This window comes from Pongo abelii, chromosome 10, assembly GCF_028885655.2.
Source record: "Pongo abelii isolate AG06213 chromosome 10, NHGRI_mPonAbe1-v2.0_pri, whole genome shotgun sequence".
NCBI classification, from domain to species: domain Eukaryota; kingdom Metazoa; phylum Chordata; class Mammalia; order Primates; family Hominidae; genus Pongo; species Pongo abelii.
In genome coordinates, this window is record NC_071995.2 from 39,042,120 (window position 1) to 39,058,516 (window position 16,397).

At 36.3% G+C, this 16,397-nt stretch overlaps 1 protein-coding gene across 2 annotated transcripts in view; it reads left to right on the forward strand.

Moving 5' to 3' along the window:
* PDZRN4 (PDZ domain containing ring finger 4) overlaps positions 1-16,397 on the forward strand; it is a 391,974-nt gene that overhangs the window by 252,283 nt on the left and 123,294 nt on the right. Inside the window, exon 1 of one of the 2 annotated variants that reach the window (XM_009247618.4) lies at positions 2,156-2,476. The exons of the other annotated variant lie outside the window; for it this stretch is intronic. Within the exon in view, the coding sequence (XP_009245893.3) occupies positions 2,408-2,476 (69 nt within the window). The 5' untranslated portion in view covers positions 2,156-2,407. Of the gene's footprint in view, positions 1-2,155; positions 2,477-16,397 lie in introns of those variants that run through there. 2 annotated transcript variants of the gene reach the window in all.

A 16,397-nucleotide genomic window follows, 5' to 3' on the forward strand; every position in this document is an offset into this window, starting at 1 on the left:
ACGCCTGTAATCCCAGCACTTTGGGAGGCTGAAGCAGGCAGATCATGAGGTCAGGAGATCAAGACCATCCTGGCTAACATGGTGAAACCCCGCCTCTACTAAAAATACAAAAAATTAGCCAGGCATGGTGGCACACACCTGTAATCCCAGCTACTCAGGAGGGTCAGGCAGGAGAATCACTTGAACCTGGGAGGCAGAGGTTCCAGTGAGCCAAAATGGCACCACTGCACTCCACCCTGGGCAACAGAGCAAGACTCTGTCTCAATAAAATAAAATAAAATACAGAGTATGAACATCTGAGAATCAATAATTCTTTCACAACTCAGCAATTTAGAGTCCTTCAAAGAAACAGTCAATGTTTGCTTTGAGGATGTGAACTCTAGCATGAGAATACTTCATGGGAAGTGATATAGAGGCTTAGAGAAGTTAAAACTTTCAAAAGTATCAGACATTTATGTTTTACAGCTGCACCTGAGAAGAAGGAGATTGCTTATGTTTGTGGCCACCACTAATTTTTATAAAGGCCACTTCAAATACCTTTTTGAAAACATTCTTTCCACAGAGGAATCAAGTCCTAAAATTAATATCTCCTACAAGTGGTTTCTAATTTGCCAGAAGTCCTAGAGAACTTTTTTCACACACACTGTTCCCAATTATGATGCCACTTTCATGTAGGTCTCTCAGCTTGGCTTTCATCCAGGCTGTTAGGTGAAATTAGGCCCAGAAAATCGGATTATTACATCCCAAGGGAAATGACTGATAAGCAGCAGATGATTGTTCATCTCCTTGCTACTTGCTGGTGTTGAGGTGTTGCTAGTTGCAAAGCCAATTTGTTAACAATTAGTGCTCATTAGAATCATTTCCTGTTATTGATTCTAAACATGTGACAAAGCACTTTTAGGAAATTGGACCTCAAAAAGTAGCTATTCGTCAGTGATGAGCAATTAAAACTCTCAAGATCCAGTGTAATTCCTAACCAGAGTCATCAGTTTCCAAGTAATTATTTTTGCTTTGGAACCCACCTGCTATCCTGTCCAGTTTAAAGATGTGCTGGAACAAGGACATACTTCTTAATTAGCAGAGGGTGTGGATAAATCAGTGTGGGAACAAAAGGAATTTTCTTTTATTATCTGCTTTAGCTGTTTGTAGTATATCTTTAAGGGACAAAAACTGCCAGCTTGCAATACAACACATGTATTTGCAAGAGTGTGAAATGAAATGCATTACTTTTGTTATCTAAACATCTAAGCTTAGTTTTTAAGTCTCTGTTCACCTTTGATCATTATGAACTCTAAATATAGAATCATAAATGGAGTCATTGTGCATTACATTCAAGTTTAACTATTGCCAGTATCGGCTTTGTAAAATATTATATATGACTTTAATAATATTAGCATAAATACTATAAGCATTTGAAATTTTTCTTAGAAAAGGCATTGTATTGATCTACTTTTTGAATATAAATCTACATGCATTATATGCTACAAATATATACTCAATAGATGGGCCTTCGTTATCTAATGAAAATATTAATTATCTGTACAAGTATCATCTGCTAATGCTTGCTAAATGTTCTTTAGAATTAAGAGAATATCCCTTATTTCCTCCTTAGTAAGTAATGGTCTTTACATATGAACTATTCAGTTATTTTTGTAGTATCAGAATTAAAACTGAATGATGCCCCTGCCTTCTCTTCCTTTTCCATGTCACCCCCCAAAATTTCCTTTGCTTCTGTGTTTATTTTATAAATGTAAATAATTATCCCTACTCATTTTCCCCTAGGTTTAATAATGCTAAAAATATTTCTTCTTCTTGTTGCAGAGCATGGATATGTAAACTAAGTATATTTCTGTTTCTGAATTTCTTATTCCCATATTAAAACTTATATCAATGGAGAAATTAAGTGTATTTTTTTTTAAATGCCCTATATGCAACCCCTCTATCCGTAATAAACAGAGATGGTATTGACACAAGTGAATTTTGTTTAACCACACTACATTTGCTTCTTAATTAGTGAATATTCATCTGTCATCAGCAGCAGCTATGACACCCCTCCCTGCTAACATGTTCTGTCATAAATAATCAATGAAGCACTATTAATATTCATGAGCTGGAATCTGTGTAGTCATGTGCACTGATGCAGAGACGGGGGAGTGTTGCCATGAACTGACTGGAAACTCTGTGTGTGTATCCGTGAGTGCAAGATACTTAGGGAAAGCGAAGAAGAGCATGCTGCCACACACCACTCTGGCTTACGCTTCCAACTAACAGCGGTTTGTCTGTGTTTCTGGACTGAAGTGACTGATGAAAAACAGTAGTCAAGTCTGGAGGGTGATTCCCTTTCAGTTCACTTGCCTTTCAGTTCTGGGGAAATTAGAAGACTTGCTCTCTCTCTCTGCTTCTTAGAATGGGCTGCAATTTGTGCACTTTTCAGAAAAGAGAGGAACACTACAAACTGCTGTATGAAGTTGCCCAGGTGAGTGCAGGGTCTGATACCAGCAACTAAGAGCCAGGCTTTGTGTTTGTCTGAAAGATGGTAAATGAATTCTGGCTAGCTTTATTTTTTCTTTCAGTACATTTCAGAATTGAGGGCAGACTTGCTGGTTTGGGGCTTTTAATTTTGGTTTTGGGTGGCAGTTTTCAGCTTCCTTGCCACTCCCCCTTCAGATGACTTCCTGTGGGATTCTTTTTAACATTTTGTGTATCTACTGCCAAGATGTCAGTCACATAACAGGAGTAGGACTGAGATCCATGTCTGTAATATTTTGAGATACCTCTTTCATTTTGGAATACTGTTGACATTTGAAAATCAATTGTATCATTGTCTGCATAAATATTGGGGTTTAATAGGTCTATGATCTCAGTTATTTTCAATAGACAGTAGAAGTTTCCTGCCAAATCTTGTTAGCCAGGGGAAATTATTAGATGAATTGAGAATTTGTGCTTTGGTTTAAGAGGAAGACCTAGTAACTTTGTATTACATGAGAAAAAAATATATGCTATGTCCTGGCTGAAACAGGAGATAAAGAAATTCTCTTACCACTTGTTCTTGGATCCTTTTTATAAGGTTTTTGTTTGTTTACCACTAGAAATTAATTTTGAGAGCTTATTACAACAACTGTAGGTGACCTAGAAAAAAGTGTATAAATTTAGATGTCTCTTTTATGTGTATCTGAGGGCTTTTCGGAATACAAATAAGAAAACTAGATCCTGAGCCTTTATAGTTTTAGCAGAATTTTCTTAACTTACCGTTTTATTGGGGGAGGTTCCCCTGGGAGTGTATGCTCAAGTTTGAATTTCTTATCTAGCAAAATAAAGTTTATTTCTCCCTTCTTCCAGTTTGTCCCAAAGGTGACACAGTGCTACATTTGTTCTTAGACAAGATTGCTGATGAAAGACGATGCTTGGGATGTTGGTGGCCCGTGGCACAGCAGTAGCCAAGTGCCCACTGACAACTGGCCTCCCTCAGATTTCCCCCTGACGTGATTCATTTCACAGTGGGCTAATTACAAAGTGGATTTGCTACACATGAAACAGCCTCCTCAGTTGCAATGTTAATGCACATTTTCATGGTAATGTGATCAGAGGCTCATTAGCCAGTTTCCAAAATGATCCTCTGCATTAATTAAATATAAAAATGACTGCTTTATCACCATAGAGAGGAAAAAGAAGATTAACATTGTTAATTACACCAGGGGCAATACCTTTTGCTTCATTTTTTAGTACAAACTTGCAAGGATAGGCTAAAATAATATTCGTTTCCTAGATGAGCTCTCATCCACTTTGACTCATGAAAACAGTCTCTAGGTGGAACACTTTCCTTTATTTTGGTTGTTAGAGTTTGAGTTCTAGTATTGTTTCTCTTTGGGTGGTGGAGGAGCAGAGGAGTGGATTCATCAATCTTTTTTTTCCTCTGAATTACTAAATTTATATAAAAGTATTATATGGAGAGAGTGGTAGGTGGCATCCTCCCTGATTATGCCTAGGTTAAGCTGTTTATATTCTACTAAGAAATCCAGCAGGATTACTGCAGCCAGAAAGGACCACTGTATTTGCTAAGAAGCAGGAGCCTTTGTTATGGATTTTTAAAATGCTTGTCTGTGAGTTTTGCCTTCAAGTGCTTCCTAAATCTTGAGAAAATAGATAAGCCATGCTCTTTATTGCCTCTACCTGTACTCCTCCATATATTTATTTTATTTTCTCTACTCCTGAGTTGCAGTACTTATGATCTTTAATAAAGGGGGTGAAAAATGAAGTATTAGCTTCCATTTAACTGGCTTTTATTAGATAAGCTAAAGCCCCAGCTTAAAGGTCTTGCATGTGTTTTCCAAGGGGAGCCCTCCTACAGTTTGTCCCCAGCTTTGCCTTCTATTTTATTGAGTTAATGGAATAGATAATATATCAAAGGACACCAGTGATAGGCTCATATAATACGCTGGAGCCCCGTATGGTGCTGCAAACTAGTTTCTATTTTTATTTGGAGGAAAGGCAGCTCAGAGCACACATGAAAGTGAACATGTTCTTAACCAGGTGTTCAGGAGGGCACATAGCTTCCCCCATAAGAGAGGATACTATTTACAAAAGTGGCTTGTGATTGGAAGCCTATTTCTAGCTGTATATTAAAATAAACTTGCTGGCACATAGAGTAACACCTGATTGCCCAAATCATATTTATTTAAAGAATTGTAATTCTCAGATCATTTGCCTTTTTGTTTCTTTTGTTACTATTCCTTATGAGCTAAGGCAAAGTAAAGTTTACCAGGAGATGTGAAAATTTAAGATTAGCAGCGATCACGAAACATATGATCAACAGCAAAAATGTTTAATTCTTCATAATAGAATCATTATGATATTGAGCTTTTCCATGTTTTCTTTCTAGATTTAGTGACCTGATAACACAGGACACATAGAATACAGTTTCTGGTTTATAACTGCAGTAAACAAACCAAATGTGCTCACTGAGGAGTCTAGTAAAACAATCAGAATGGTGCGCTTAGGTGTGAAATGAGGTCAAGTTTATATTTTGATGATATTTTTTGCTCCTCTGGAGGAGCTAAGACTTTCAATTGGCACAAGAGGTGGAATGTCACCTCAAGAAAATTATTTTCAACTGGAGTTGGGCCAATCAGGCTCCAGTATGCACACAGATACAAGAATCTAGGGTTTGGGTGGATCCTGTAACCTTCACACCATGCGGTTTCCATGCATCTTTACACACCTATTAACTTATATATGTGCCAGGGTCACAGTTTTTATCTGCAGTGATTTATTTTATTCAAAGTAAGTTATTTATTAACCTCTTATGAATTAATAAAGGAGTAATGGGAACAATGTCCTTCTATTGACACAAACTGAACTGGCTGTTTCTTATTAATTTGATTAAATACCCATCTGGACCAAGAGAGCTACAATAGCTTGTTAGGTATTTCTGACCTAATAACAGATTTATTTCTGAGTAAGATTATATAATAATACTTAAATCTAATGACATTTAAGCTTGATTTTTTCACACATGAATCCAGTGTAACTTTTTGATTGATTACGTGATGGTGATTATTGATGGGATATTCATTGGTGTCCAATAATGTGTTAAAATTGGGAGCAAATATTTAGAAGACCATACTGTTAACAAGAAGCTGTTTATAGGATTTCATTTAAATCTTATATTGTGATATGCAAGATTCTATTCTTATTCACTTCCCACATCAGGGTAAAGAAATTAATTTGCCTTCAATCTCAGGAAAACCAGAAGTAGAATAGCACTAGTTCTTAGGCAATGTCACTGCTGTGACTGCTCTTCTCTTCTAAGTGGGTACTGTAGCACAACAGAGAATTCATTTATTAATTTGAATGGTTTGGCACAGCTAAGAGGTCTCCCCACCACCTGCATCTGTGAATTAGTAACATAAACTGAAACAGAACCTGCATTGAAAGTAACAATATTGGCAGCAGCTGACAGTGAGAACTTAGAATATTCTAGACACTGTGCTAAGCACTTTTCCCTAAGCATCATCTTATTTAATCATCAGAATATACCATGAAATAGTTACAGGATCCCTTCCCATAGCTTTTAAATATGCTAAAGTCTCCTCTATTCTAGAATGTTTCTTGGATCTCATATAATCTCCCTTCTCTGGGTGCTGTCCTAGATCTTTCAGAAATTTATTTTGTCTCATACTATGTAACCCCTACTCATAGTCTCTTAACCTTTTCCCCCAAACTTTATCCCTTTCCCATGTTCCTTAGCACCAGTGAAGGTCTCACCCTCCCTTTTGCTTTCAACAAAACTCAAAACCACTGAATGAAAAGGGCCACTTCTGTCTTCTCCACTCACACAGCGGCTCCCCTGGCTCTCTTATTTGTGCACATTCCTAGCATCAATTCCTGCCTTCCCACAATCACAACTCCTTTTATTAACTCTCTCTGATACCGTAAGAATTTTCCCTCTTAGAATTTGTCATTGTGTCACTCCACTCTGATGGCTGCTGCTGGAATAATTTTCTAGAAAATGTTTAATGGCTCCCAATTACTGTAAAATGAAGTAAACATTTCTTATTCCAGTATTCAAGGCCCTCTGGAGCTGCTTCTAGGTTTCTTTCCAATTGTCTCTCTTCCTATTCTTCCTCTAATGCAATTTGTAATTGCTCCAGACTCTATTTTTTGCTTTTCTCTTAAGGCAGGCCTCCCAATTTGGACCCTTGTAACTTACTTCCACTTTTCTTCAGCCTCTGTGGAATACATCTTATAATCATCTTTGCCACTATTTTCTTCTATCACTGGTTATTCAAATGTCTCCTTGTGCAGAGAAATTTCTGCAATTATTGTTCTTTTTTAAAAACAATTAATCTCTCCCACCTTGGGACTCCTTTTCATGTTTGCCTGCCTGGTATTATAGTCAATTCTGTACGAGTGAATTATAAGCATCTGGAGGGCAGGCCAGGTGCTTGTTTGTCCTTTCACCTTCACTCTCACAGCAGATCCTCATTAGGACTCACCAGGATGCCCTGCTCATCTGCAGCCTGTTTAGAATTAAACTACCCCATCCACAGCTGCTGGCGAAGGACCTTATCACTCTGTCTTCCTCTCTACTTTATATCTAACAGCTGATTAAACCAGGGACAAGCACCTTGTGCATAAAGTTGAGGATTCAGTTAGGTTTTTTCAGTCTCAGAAATTTATATTGGGAAGTAGGATACTAGTAATGGGGCAAGGGTACAAAGGAATGTTGGTGGGGGAGCTTGGGGGTTTGTGTTCCACCATATCTATGAGGATCTGACCTACCAAGAGAATCAGAGACATCTAAGAAATGAAACAGATGGGTCATGAGAAAGGCTAAGAAATAAATAGCAAGTCCTCAGAATGGCTTTATTTCCACAGTTCCAATACCTTCCTATGATAAACCTCCATTTTATTTGCTAGAATGAGGTGTCTGTTCCTTAAAATCAGAATAACAGGTGAGGATGCACTATAGTAACGGCTTGCTTTTATCAACCACCCAGCAGATGTCTTAAACTCTAGACATGTGGTTCAGTTCAAAAACTTTGGGTAAGCTCTGATTGCTTAATATGTGCCAAGCCCTGGACTTTGCCATGTGATAGTCCTTGCTTTTGAGAAATGCACAGTCTGGTAGCATAAGAGAGGCATAAGCAGAGAATGTTCAATTTAACCTGGTAAATATTGAATCAACAGAGATATTGACAGACAGCTATGGAAATGCAAAGGTGCTGCTCAGCATGATGGGAGCTTGGGGAGTGGGGGAGAAGAAGGGAGGAGAAACTAAAATGATGAAAGAGTTTTTAAAAAGCTGGTGGAGGTGGTAAACAGGCAGTAGATGTCAATGGATTGGGAATTGGAAACTATAAGCAATAGGTATTGCTAAATGCTAAAGTAAGAGGCAGACTCCCTGGATGTGGCCTGAGAGTGCTCAAGACAGACCCTAAAGAATTTCCCATCTTCCAATTTTCTGTTCATTTTTTTAAGAGAAAGAGAACTGTGATAAGAGTTCAATTGTGGATTTGGTTATGGTGTGTGTTTGGGGCCAACTGGGCTTGATTTGGGGATGGTTTACTACAGCAAGTCTACAACAAGTGAAACCAACCAGGAGGCTGCTGAAAAGGCTAAGTTAGTGGTCAAAAGAATGTAAAAGGAGAACAAAAGTGAGGCCTACTAGGAGGTAATTTCAATAGGTATCTGGCTCTTGAGACTGGGTTGATGTCATGAAGTTTACAGAGAGAAGAAATAAAAGAAGGGAAGTGTGTTCTGAAAAGAAAGAGGAGATTGTTGATTTCATTTGCAGGATATCTAAGCAATGTCCAAGGACAGTGGAATAGTGAATATTCAAAACTAAAACTTGGCGCATATGTGTCTGTTGGATGAGATCACCCAGGCAGATGTGATAAGTAAGGAGAACCAAAAAGTGAGGAGAGGTATAAGCATTGAGAAACAGGCCAATAAGAAGAAAGAAAAGGAAAAGACTGATATTGTTACAGAGTGGGAAGGAAAATAAGCAGAAAGTTATGGAAGTCAAGAGGAGAGAGATTTAAAATCGGAGTGGCCAGTGTGGTCAATTGCATTAGAGTGTGTAATAAGGACTGAGTGTCTTTGGATTTGAAAATATGCTATGTGCTACTCAGATGCCTCTTTAGAACAGACTTGCTCCAGCTGCTGGGCATGCTATCAGCAAAAGTCTTTAACTGTTGGCTCCACTTTAACTGTCTTAGCTGCAGAAAGTCCTTCACCCAACGTCATTCCCCTTCCTGGGAGGCAAATATCCAAGTATATACAGGTCTGGCCATCTTCTGCCCCAAGCCTGACTTGGGACACTCTGAAAGGCAATTTGAGCTCAAGAGCTTCCTGTAGCTAGTATTGGGCCTCACAGTTCACTCCTTCTGCCCAATCCTGGTTCCTTCCTGTCCCTTCCACAAAGGGAACACTCCTTAGTAAACATCTTGCACACTACATTATAATCACTATATTCTCAGCATTGGCTTACTGGAGAGCTTAACCTGGTGATGATCACAGAGCATTTCAGTGCAGAAATGTGGAAAAATAATCCAAAAAGTGTTGGATTAAAAGAAGAGATTGAACTTTCAAGAACTTTAGATACGACAGATTGTCAAAAATGAAGTTACTGCTATCACTGGAGTAAAGCTTTTCTTGTCCCTTTTTGTTAAATGCAAAATTACTTAAAATTGTGAATATGAAAAATGAAAGTTATCACTACCTTTCCTTTAAAAAGTAAGATAAGTTGATTTTACATCTTGAGCTATGATGTTCAGAGAGTGATGATAATATAGTGATTAAAAAATAAAACATGTACATTTAGCTAGAATGTTCCTTATTTAAGACATTTGAAGAAAATCTTAAATGTCAGAGTGGTTTTGATATGCAAAAGACCTTTTATAAAAATAAATATTTTAATGATTATAATTAATTTAGGTAGGTTTAATAAGTGAAGTGCCCTTCCATCATAGAACGATCAAAATATCATATATTTTATTAAAAATATATAACTTCTTTATATTTTCACTGTTTAATTGACACAGACCTAAGAGAAAGGCAGCCATTTCTAATTGCATATTTATTTAGATGGAATACTGCAGGAAAACATTTTCACTGTTTCCAAATTATACACAAGGGAGGCACATTACTAAAATCTTAGCTAGAAAATATGCGTAGATATTTGACTCTTCGACTCACCTGAATTTGTTGGTGAAGTAAGATAATCTCATTAGAAAATTATTTAATTTCAATTTTGGTTACAAATTTTCCAAAACACATGATCTTATTTACATAATTATTTAACCTGCACATTTGTTATTCATTTCCAATCATGTTAGTAACAAATGAACTGCATATCTTTGGCAAACAGTGGTTTCTTTATAAGTGTTAAGTAATTAAGAATAAAGATTAATTGATAGTGCAAAAATCCTCCCACAACAGTCAATCACTGTCCAGTACATTCATTTTATATATGTAGATTTTCATATATTGAATTTTCGCAAGTCATTTAATAGGTATGCAATCAATCTGATTAAATGATTAAGAAAGACACAAGAATTAAATCACTAGGTAGTCAGTCAAAAGAGGTCCCCAGCTTGTGGTTTTATATATGAAGATTCTATACTCTTGACATGTTTATAATTCATGGGGAGAAAGTGAGCACATTGCCCAAAACAGGATCTGCCTCAATCATTCAATCTTTTCCAGGCACTGTTTTCTCTCATTATCCATCCTAGGGCATGCACCTTGAGAATTTTAGGTATTATTCTTAAAAAACTTCTTCTTCTTGTGACTCATGTGAATTTAGAGTAGCACTGGGTAGCAATCATGTCTTCAGATTTAGAATTATAGATAATTCAAATGCAGCTGTGTTTTCTATATCTAAATGCAACGTTTCCAAAGTCATCAATATAACCTGTCCCATCTCTATCTCCCTTCCAGCTGTATTCATTTCTTCTTTCTTAATTCTACCACTTTCAAAGTGGAATACTAGCCTTAAAAGGGTTATTATGAATATTTTATTGTTTCCCTCAACAAAAAGCTTAAAAGGTAGCAGCCCCATATTCTCCTGTATTTCGACATGTAACATCTAATTGCTAATTTGTGCCATTCTGTAGCAAGTTGTAAATCTTGCTTTATGGTTGTTTAGGTCCTCTGAAGCTTTGCTTTTCCCCCTCCCTTCTGTTTTATGTAGCTTTATAGAAACAGTGTAGGGCTTTATTTATTTAATTATTTATTTATTTATTTATTTATTTTGGAAACTTGCTCTCATCTCAGTGGAAATTAGATTTTTTTTTTTTTTTTTTCTGAACTAACCTCTCACTCCTAGGCCTCTTAAGGGTCTGTTTCAGATATCTTTATTAACAACGAAAAAGACTCTCCCAAGAGTATAGGAACAAAGAGAATTTCTAAACTACTTAGTATGATTTAAAAAATAATAAACCTGCAGATGAAAGACCACTATTGTAATCAGTGACACTTAATGTTTTTCTATAACTGAATCACGGTAGAATTTAGGTGTTTTTTTTTTAGGTAAAGCAAAGTTTGAGAAAGAGCATTTCTCACTGAATACCAAAAATAATAATTCTGCACATGGTTTGTGCTCAGGACTCTGCTAGATAGTAACACAGGACACAAAAGAAGCATAAGGAAAAAAAGAAGCCAATCTTCCAGGAGTGTATCATGAATGAATTAGAAGAAAATATGGAAAGGTATGACCTTAGTACAGTGGACATGGCAGAGAAAAGATAGTTCTCTATGAGCGAGGGGCATCTAAGAAACTTCATGGAACAGCCAGACAGTGGATATTATTCCAAATGGCCTAGTTTAGGAGCCAAGGGCAATTTTTTTTTTGCTTCAGTATAATCATTGCATACCATTTAGTCAAAGGTAATGTGTTTGATGTCCAGGATGTATTGTAAAAGCCAAATCACAGAAAGATGACTTATAGGACATATTTTGGGGAAATGGGAACAGCTGGACTAAAGCAGGATATGGGACGACTACAGTTATTGAGGTTCTTGATCTCCACACAAAAGTGAAGGGACTTAGTGCCGTCTTCCCCATGGGACACAAAACAACCTGAGGATGCAATCAAATAGAGTCTTCAGCCAACTTTAATCATAGAATATGTATAAATATTGTTTGCTTGGTATTTTAGTTAAAAGAGCTCAGCCATGCTAACTTGACCTACAATAGGTAGATGTTGCCATTTGCTCAAGTATGCTCTTTGTTTCCTTATTGAGTCATGTTTATAATGTTTGAAGTTGACTTTGCCTATGGAGTTGTGAGCCTCAGTGTTAAGACAACATGGAAAGTAATAAAAATGTTTTACTAAGATGGCACATGGTAGTGTTACTGTCTTTGGTGATTGCATACTAAATATCAAGCATAGCATGGGAGAAACACTGCATAGAAGAAAGAATAGAGACTTTTGAATCAAGCAGTCTTCTCCCTGACTGTGAGTTACTTAACTTCATTGAGCCTCTGTTTAATTGACTAGTCTCAACCTGTAAGTGTTTTTTTGAGGATTAAATGACATAATATGTTTAAAGGGTATAACACATTACAGGCGTGACATAAATGGTAATTTTTATAGTTAGGATATCATTTCAGTCTAACGATGACCCTGTGAGATATGTAATACTGTCCCCATTTTACAAATGAGAAAACTGAAGCGCAAAGTAGTCATGTAACAAATTCATATTGTCAGCATGCAGGACACCTGGAGTTCAAACCAGGATCTGCCTAATGTTAGGGTACATGTTCATTTTATTGTAAATACCAAATGTCCCATTTCACATTTATCCACTGAACTTATCCATAAATTTTGAATATCTGACATATAGTAGGCACTCAATAAGTATCTCATAAAGAAAAAAATGGAAGAAGGAATGGAGGAGAGGAAGGGAAGAAAGAAGTAAGAAAATCAATAAAAGATGCTTTTTAAATTGTTTTCCCTTGAAAGGGTCTATGGAAGATGCTCTTTTTGGCATAGGAAGAGAAGTCCTCACGACTACTTCTTTCCCCATCATTTTAGTAACTTCGGTGAAATTATCTCACCTATGAGAGCTCATCAGTGTGGGAAAGTGACTTGTCACTCCCCACTTTTGAGGGCTTGAAAGCCTTTCCCCACTTTTCCATAAATCCATGTCTGCCATGAAAGTTTCCTCGCAATCTGTTTTGTTTCCTCATTCTCTCCTAACAGCTAAAATTTTAACCAAAGAAAACTATAACTTTCTATTTAAGACAATGTGATTTTTCCCGTCTCTTTGTCTTTCAACACAAAGTCCCTTAAGCCTACAGTGCCTTTCCCATCTCTCCTTCCTCACCCCTATTTTGGTAAAAGCCCTAATACCTTATGGCTCAATCCAAAGTTTGCCACTTGTGGAGTTTTCACTGAGTCCAGGACAGAGTTAGTTCACTCTTCTCAATGATTCTCTTCCATCATGCTTCACAACTTAAAGTATAGTCAGATGCTTCTGTATGTGTATTTAGTTCTGCTGCGCCTATGCAGTTCTACCATCCCATGCAGTGTATGGCCCAGAGCAGCTATTTAATACAAATTGAATCAAAGAATAGGAGTGCAGACATAGTGAAAACTGCATTCACCAAGGAAATATTTTGTTATTGTCTCCAGTATTCACTGAGTTCTGTTTGAAAATAAAATCATTAAAGAAACTACATATGCTATGTTTTCTTGATTTCGAAGGTGCCACCTATTTTAAGACACATATTAATTATAAGGTTCATCATCAAATTTAAGAACAGTTGGGGGAGCGGGATTGACAAACATATTTTAATATGCATATTGACTGCAAGCTATATCCCAATTTCAGAAACAATAAGATATTGGGAAGAACTTGCCCCTTAGAACTGAGGAAACGGTCATAGCTTTTCTCCAAAAACAAAACATTATTGGCCCTTCCTTCACCCCATCTGGGCTCCTCTTCCTGTCTCTCTTATCCCAGACCAAGCATTTCATTACCTCGCTTTATGCAGACCCAACACATTAGGACCTTATCTTAAGATCTCCAGTCATGACAAAAAATGATAGAATTTTTATTATTCAACTGTCAAACCAACCAACACACTAAGCTGTTCTATCTTTCCAGAATCCTCCCATTTTTCTTCATCTGAATAAGTTGTAGTACTCCTCAAAGTGTGGTTCAGACACTGTTTTTTTCCAGGAAATCTTCCTAGAGTCCTTGGACTTAAGTAGGTCCTTTCTTTTCTCTTTCCAAGGTACCCAGTGCATATCTCTGTCATAATATGTACCAAATGCGATTGTTTTCTCAGTTTACTTGCAGCTTCACTGATCTCCGAATCTCTGGAGGTCAAAAACCCTGTCTTCAATCTCTGCATCCTCAGCCTCTACCTTAGTACCTCTACAGATGTTTCTCAAGTAAAGGTGCATGACTAAATACTAAATGAATCCTGTCTCCAGAGTCAGATGATGAAGATGACACAATAGCATAATAAGATGGGATCCCTGCCCTCAAGGGGGTTACTATCCAGCAGACATGGGTAATGGATGTGCACACAAATAACTATGATGCAAAGAGCAATATTAGTTCTGTGTGTGAGAGAAAGAGAGGGAGGAACAAAGTGTCATGAGATGTCATAGTGATGATAATTGTCTGTAGAGTAGATGAAAATTGAAATTAAAAGTAAAAATTTAAAATAAGGCATCTAAAATAGGATATATCTGTGTAAAGTTAAATGAATCAATTATTGACTTAGTAATTGTGATGTGTCTCCTTTTGCTGCCTTCTGTGCTGTAAAATTGAATTCATTATTTTGTTTAAAAATACTTTAATATATTTGTTTTTATTTTACATGGCTTTTGTCCATCATTGAAATAGTCAAGTATAGCTAAATTGTCAAATTATTTGTTTTATATACACTCCTCTTTAGTATAAAAAGAATGTAGGATGATAGTTATAAAATATACTGGAAATTGCCTCAATTTTATTTAATGATGATGCCTTTGGGCTTCATAATTATGATAGTACTAAAATGAGAATTTCTTCAACTGCAAATATCCAAATTAAAATCATATAAAACAAAGAGTAGCCTAAGAAAACCATGAGAATCATTTTTAAAACTTTAAGCTTTAAATAAAACCTAATCCAATTTAATAATGTACTAAACATATATTGTCAAATAACTCAAAACCATATTTCTTTTACTTGTATTTACAAGTAATTTACAAGTAATTACAAATTAAAAAGTAATTTGTTATTACTTTTACATCTAGGATATTGTTTGAACCATGAAAAATATATGAAAGTAAAGATAATCTCCCGTCATATACCCAATATCAGTTAAGCTTTTCAAGAAACTAATTCAGTGGCCCACATATAACCTTAGATAGACAACTCAGAGAAGGTGGAAGTTAAGTTACTGCTTTTAAAAATTCATTTTAACCAAGATTAATTTTCCATTCCGCAAAAATTAGCTTTAAACTGTGACCAAAATGCTAACCATATTTCCCATGTGAGACTAGAATCTTACTCAGATACTGGGAAATCTGAAGGAGGAGGGAGGGAGGAAAGATACCTTTACTGTCTTGCTTATGTTAGCCATTTTAAGAACTATATACAAAAGTGATGTTTCTACCTGAGGATAAATTTACTCAAACTTCAAGAATTCATTGAGACCAAGTGCAGTGGCTCATGCCTGTAATCCCAGCACTTTTGGGAGGCTGAGGTGGGGGGATCACTTGAGGCCAGAAGTTTGAGACCAGCCTGGCCAACATAATAAAACCATGTCTACTAAAAGAAAGAATAAAAGAAATTAGCCGAGCTTGGTGGTTCATGCCTTTAGTTTCAGCTACGTGGGAGGCTAAGACAGGAGGATTGCTTGAGGCTGGGATATCCAGGCTGCAGTGAGCTATAATTGTGCCACTGCACTCCTGCCTGTGTGACAGAGCAAGACCCTGTCCCAATACAAACTACGTATATATATATATATATATATATATGTGTATATATATATATATATATGTGTATATATATATATGTGTATATATATATATATCTGTGTATATATTACTATATATATATATACAATGTAAAATTTTTTTAAGTTTTTTGGGGACAAAATTTCACATCCAAGGAGATAGTATTATACTGAATGGAAGACTGTTATAGTCTAACTTTCTCTTTAATACAGTTAATAGAATTGAGAGAAAGTCAGACCGTAACAGTCTTCCATTCAATATAATACTATTTCCTTGGATGTGCAATTTAGATTTAAAAAAATCTTGGAAAATATCTCCTCCTAAATTGGCATAGACTAAATGGCTTAATTTAATCTTTTTCATTTCTACCTTCTGAATAAAAATGTCACCAATAAATACTAGTAACCTCAGCAAAGGTATAAATATTACCAATTTATTTGTATGATGTGGATATACATAGTTGGTTATTAACAGGTATTAAATAGAGTCTGTGACTGTACATTTTTGTTCAGGTTTATGGGCTCCATTTGGATACTATTACAAAAAGTTGGTGAAAGTAAGTTAAATATAAATTTACAAAGAAGTTGCCTTACAGATCTTTTATAGTGTCACTCCAGTCTCTTGAAAGCAAAGTAAGTAGGTCTTAAATTTCAGGAAGATGAAATTATGGTTTTGTAACTGATCAATGACAAAAATAAAACAAAAGATCAAACAAAAGAGTGACAAAAGCATTTAGAGCAAATGGTGTATATAATTGCTTTCTCACAGTTTCTAAGATCATCTCATTGATGAAATGATCTTCTCTGATGGACTGCCGTTTTCTGGCTGAGTAATGGACACCTTGTCTGTGCTGACGAACATGATCACCAGGTCCCCTCTGGTGTCCTGGAGCACAACTAGTAACAATATTATCAATGTGCTAATGACTGCT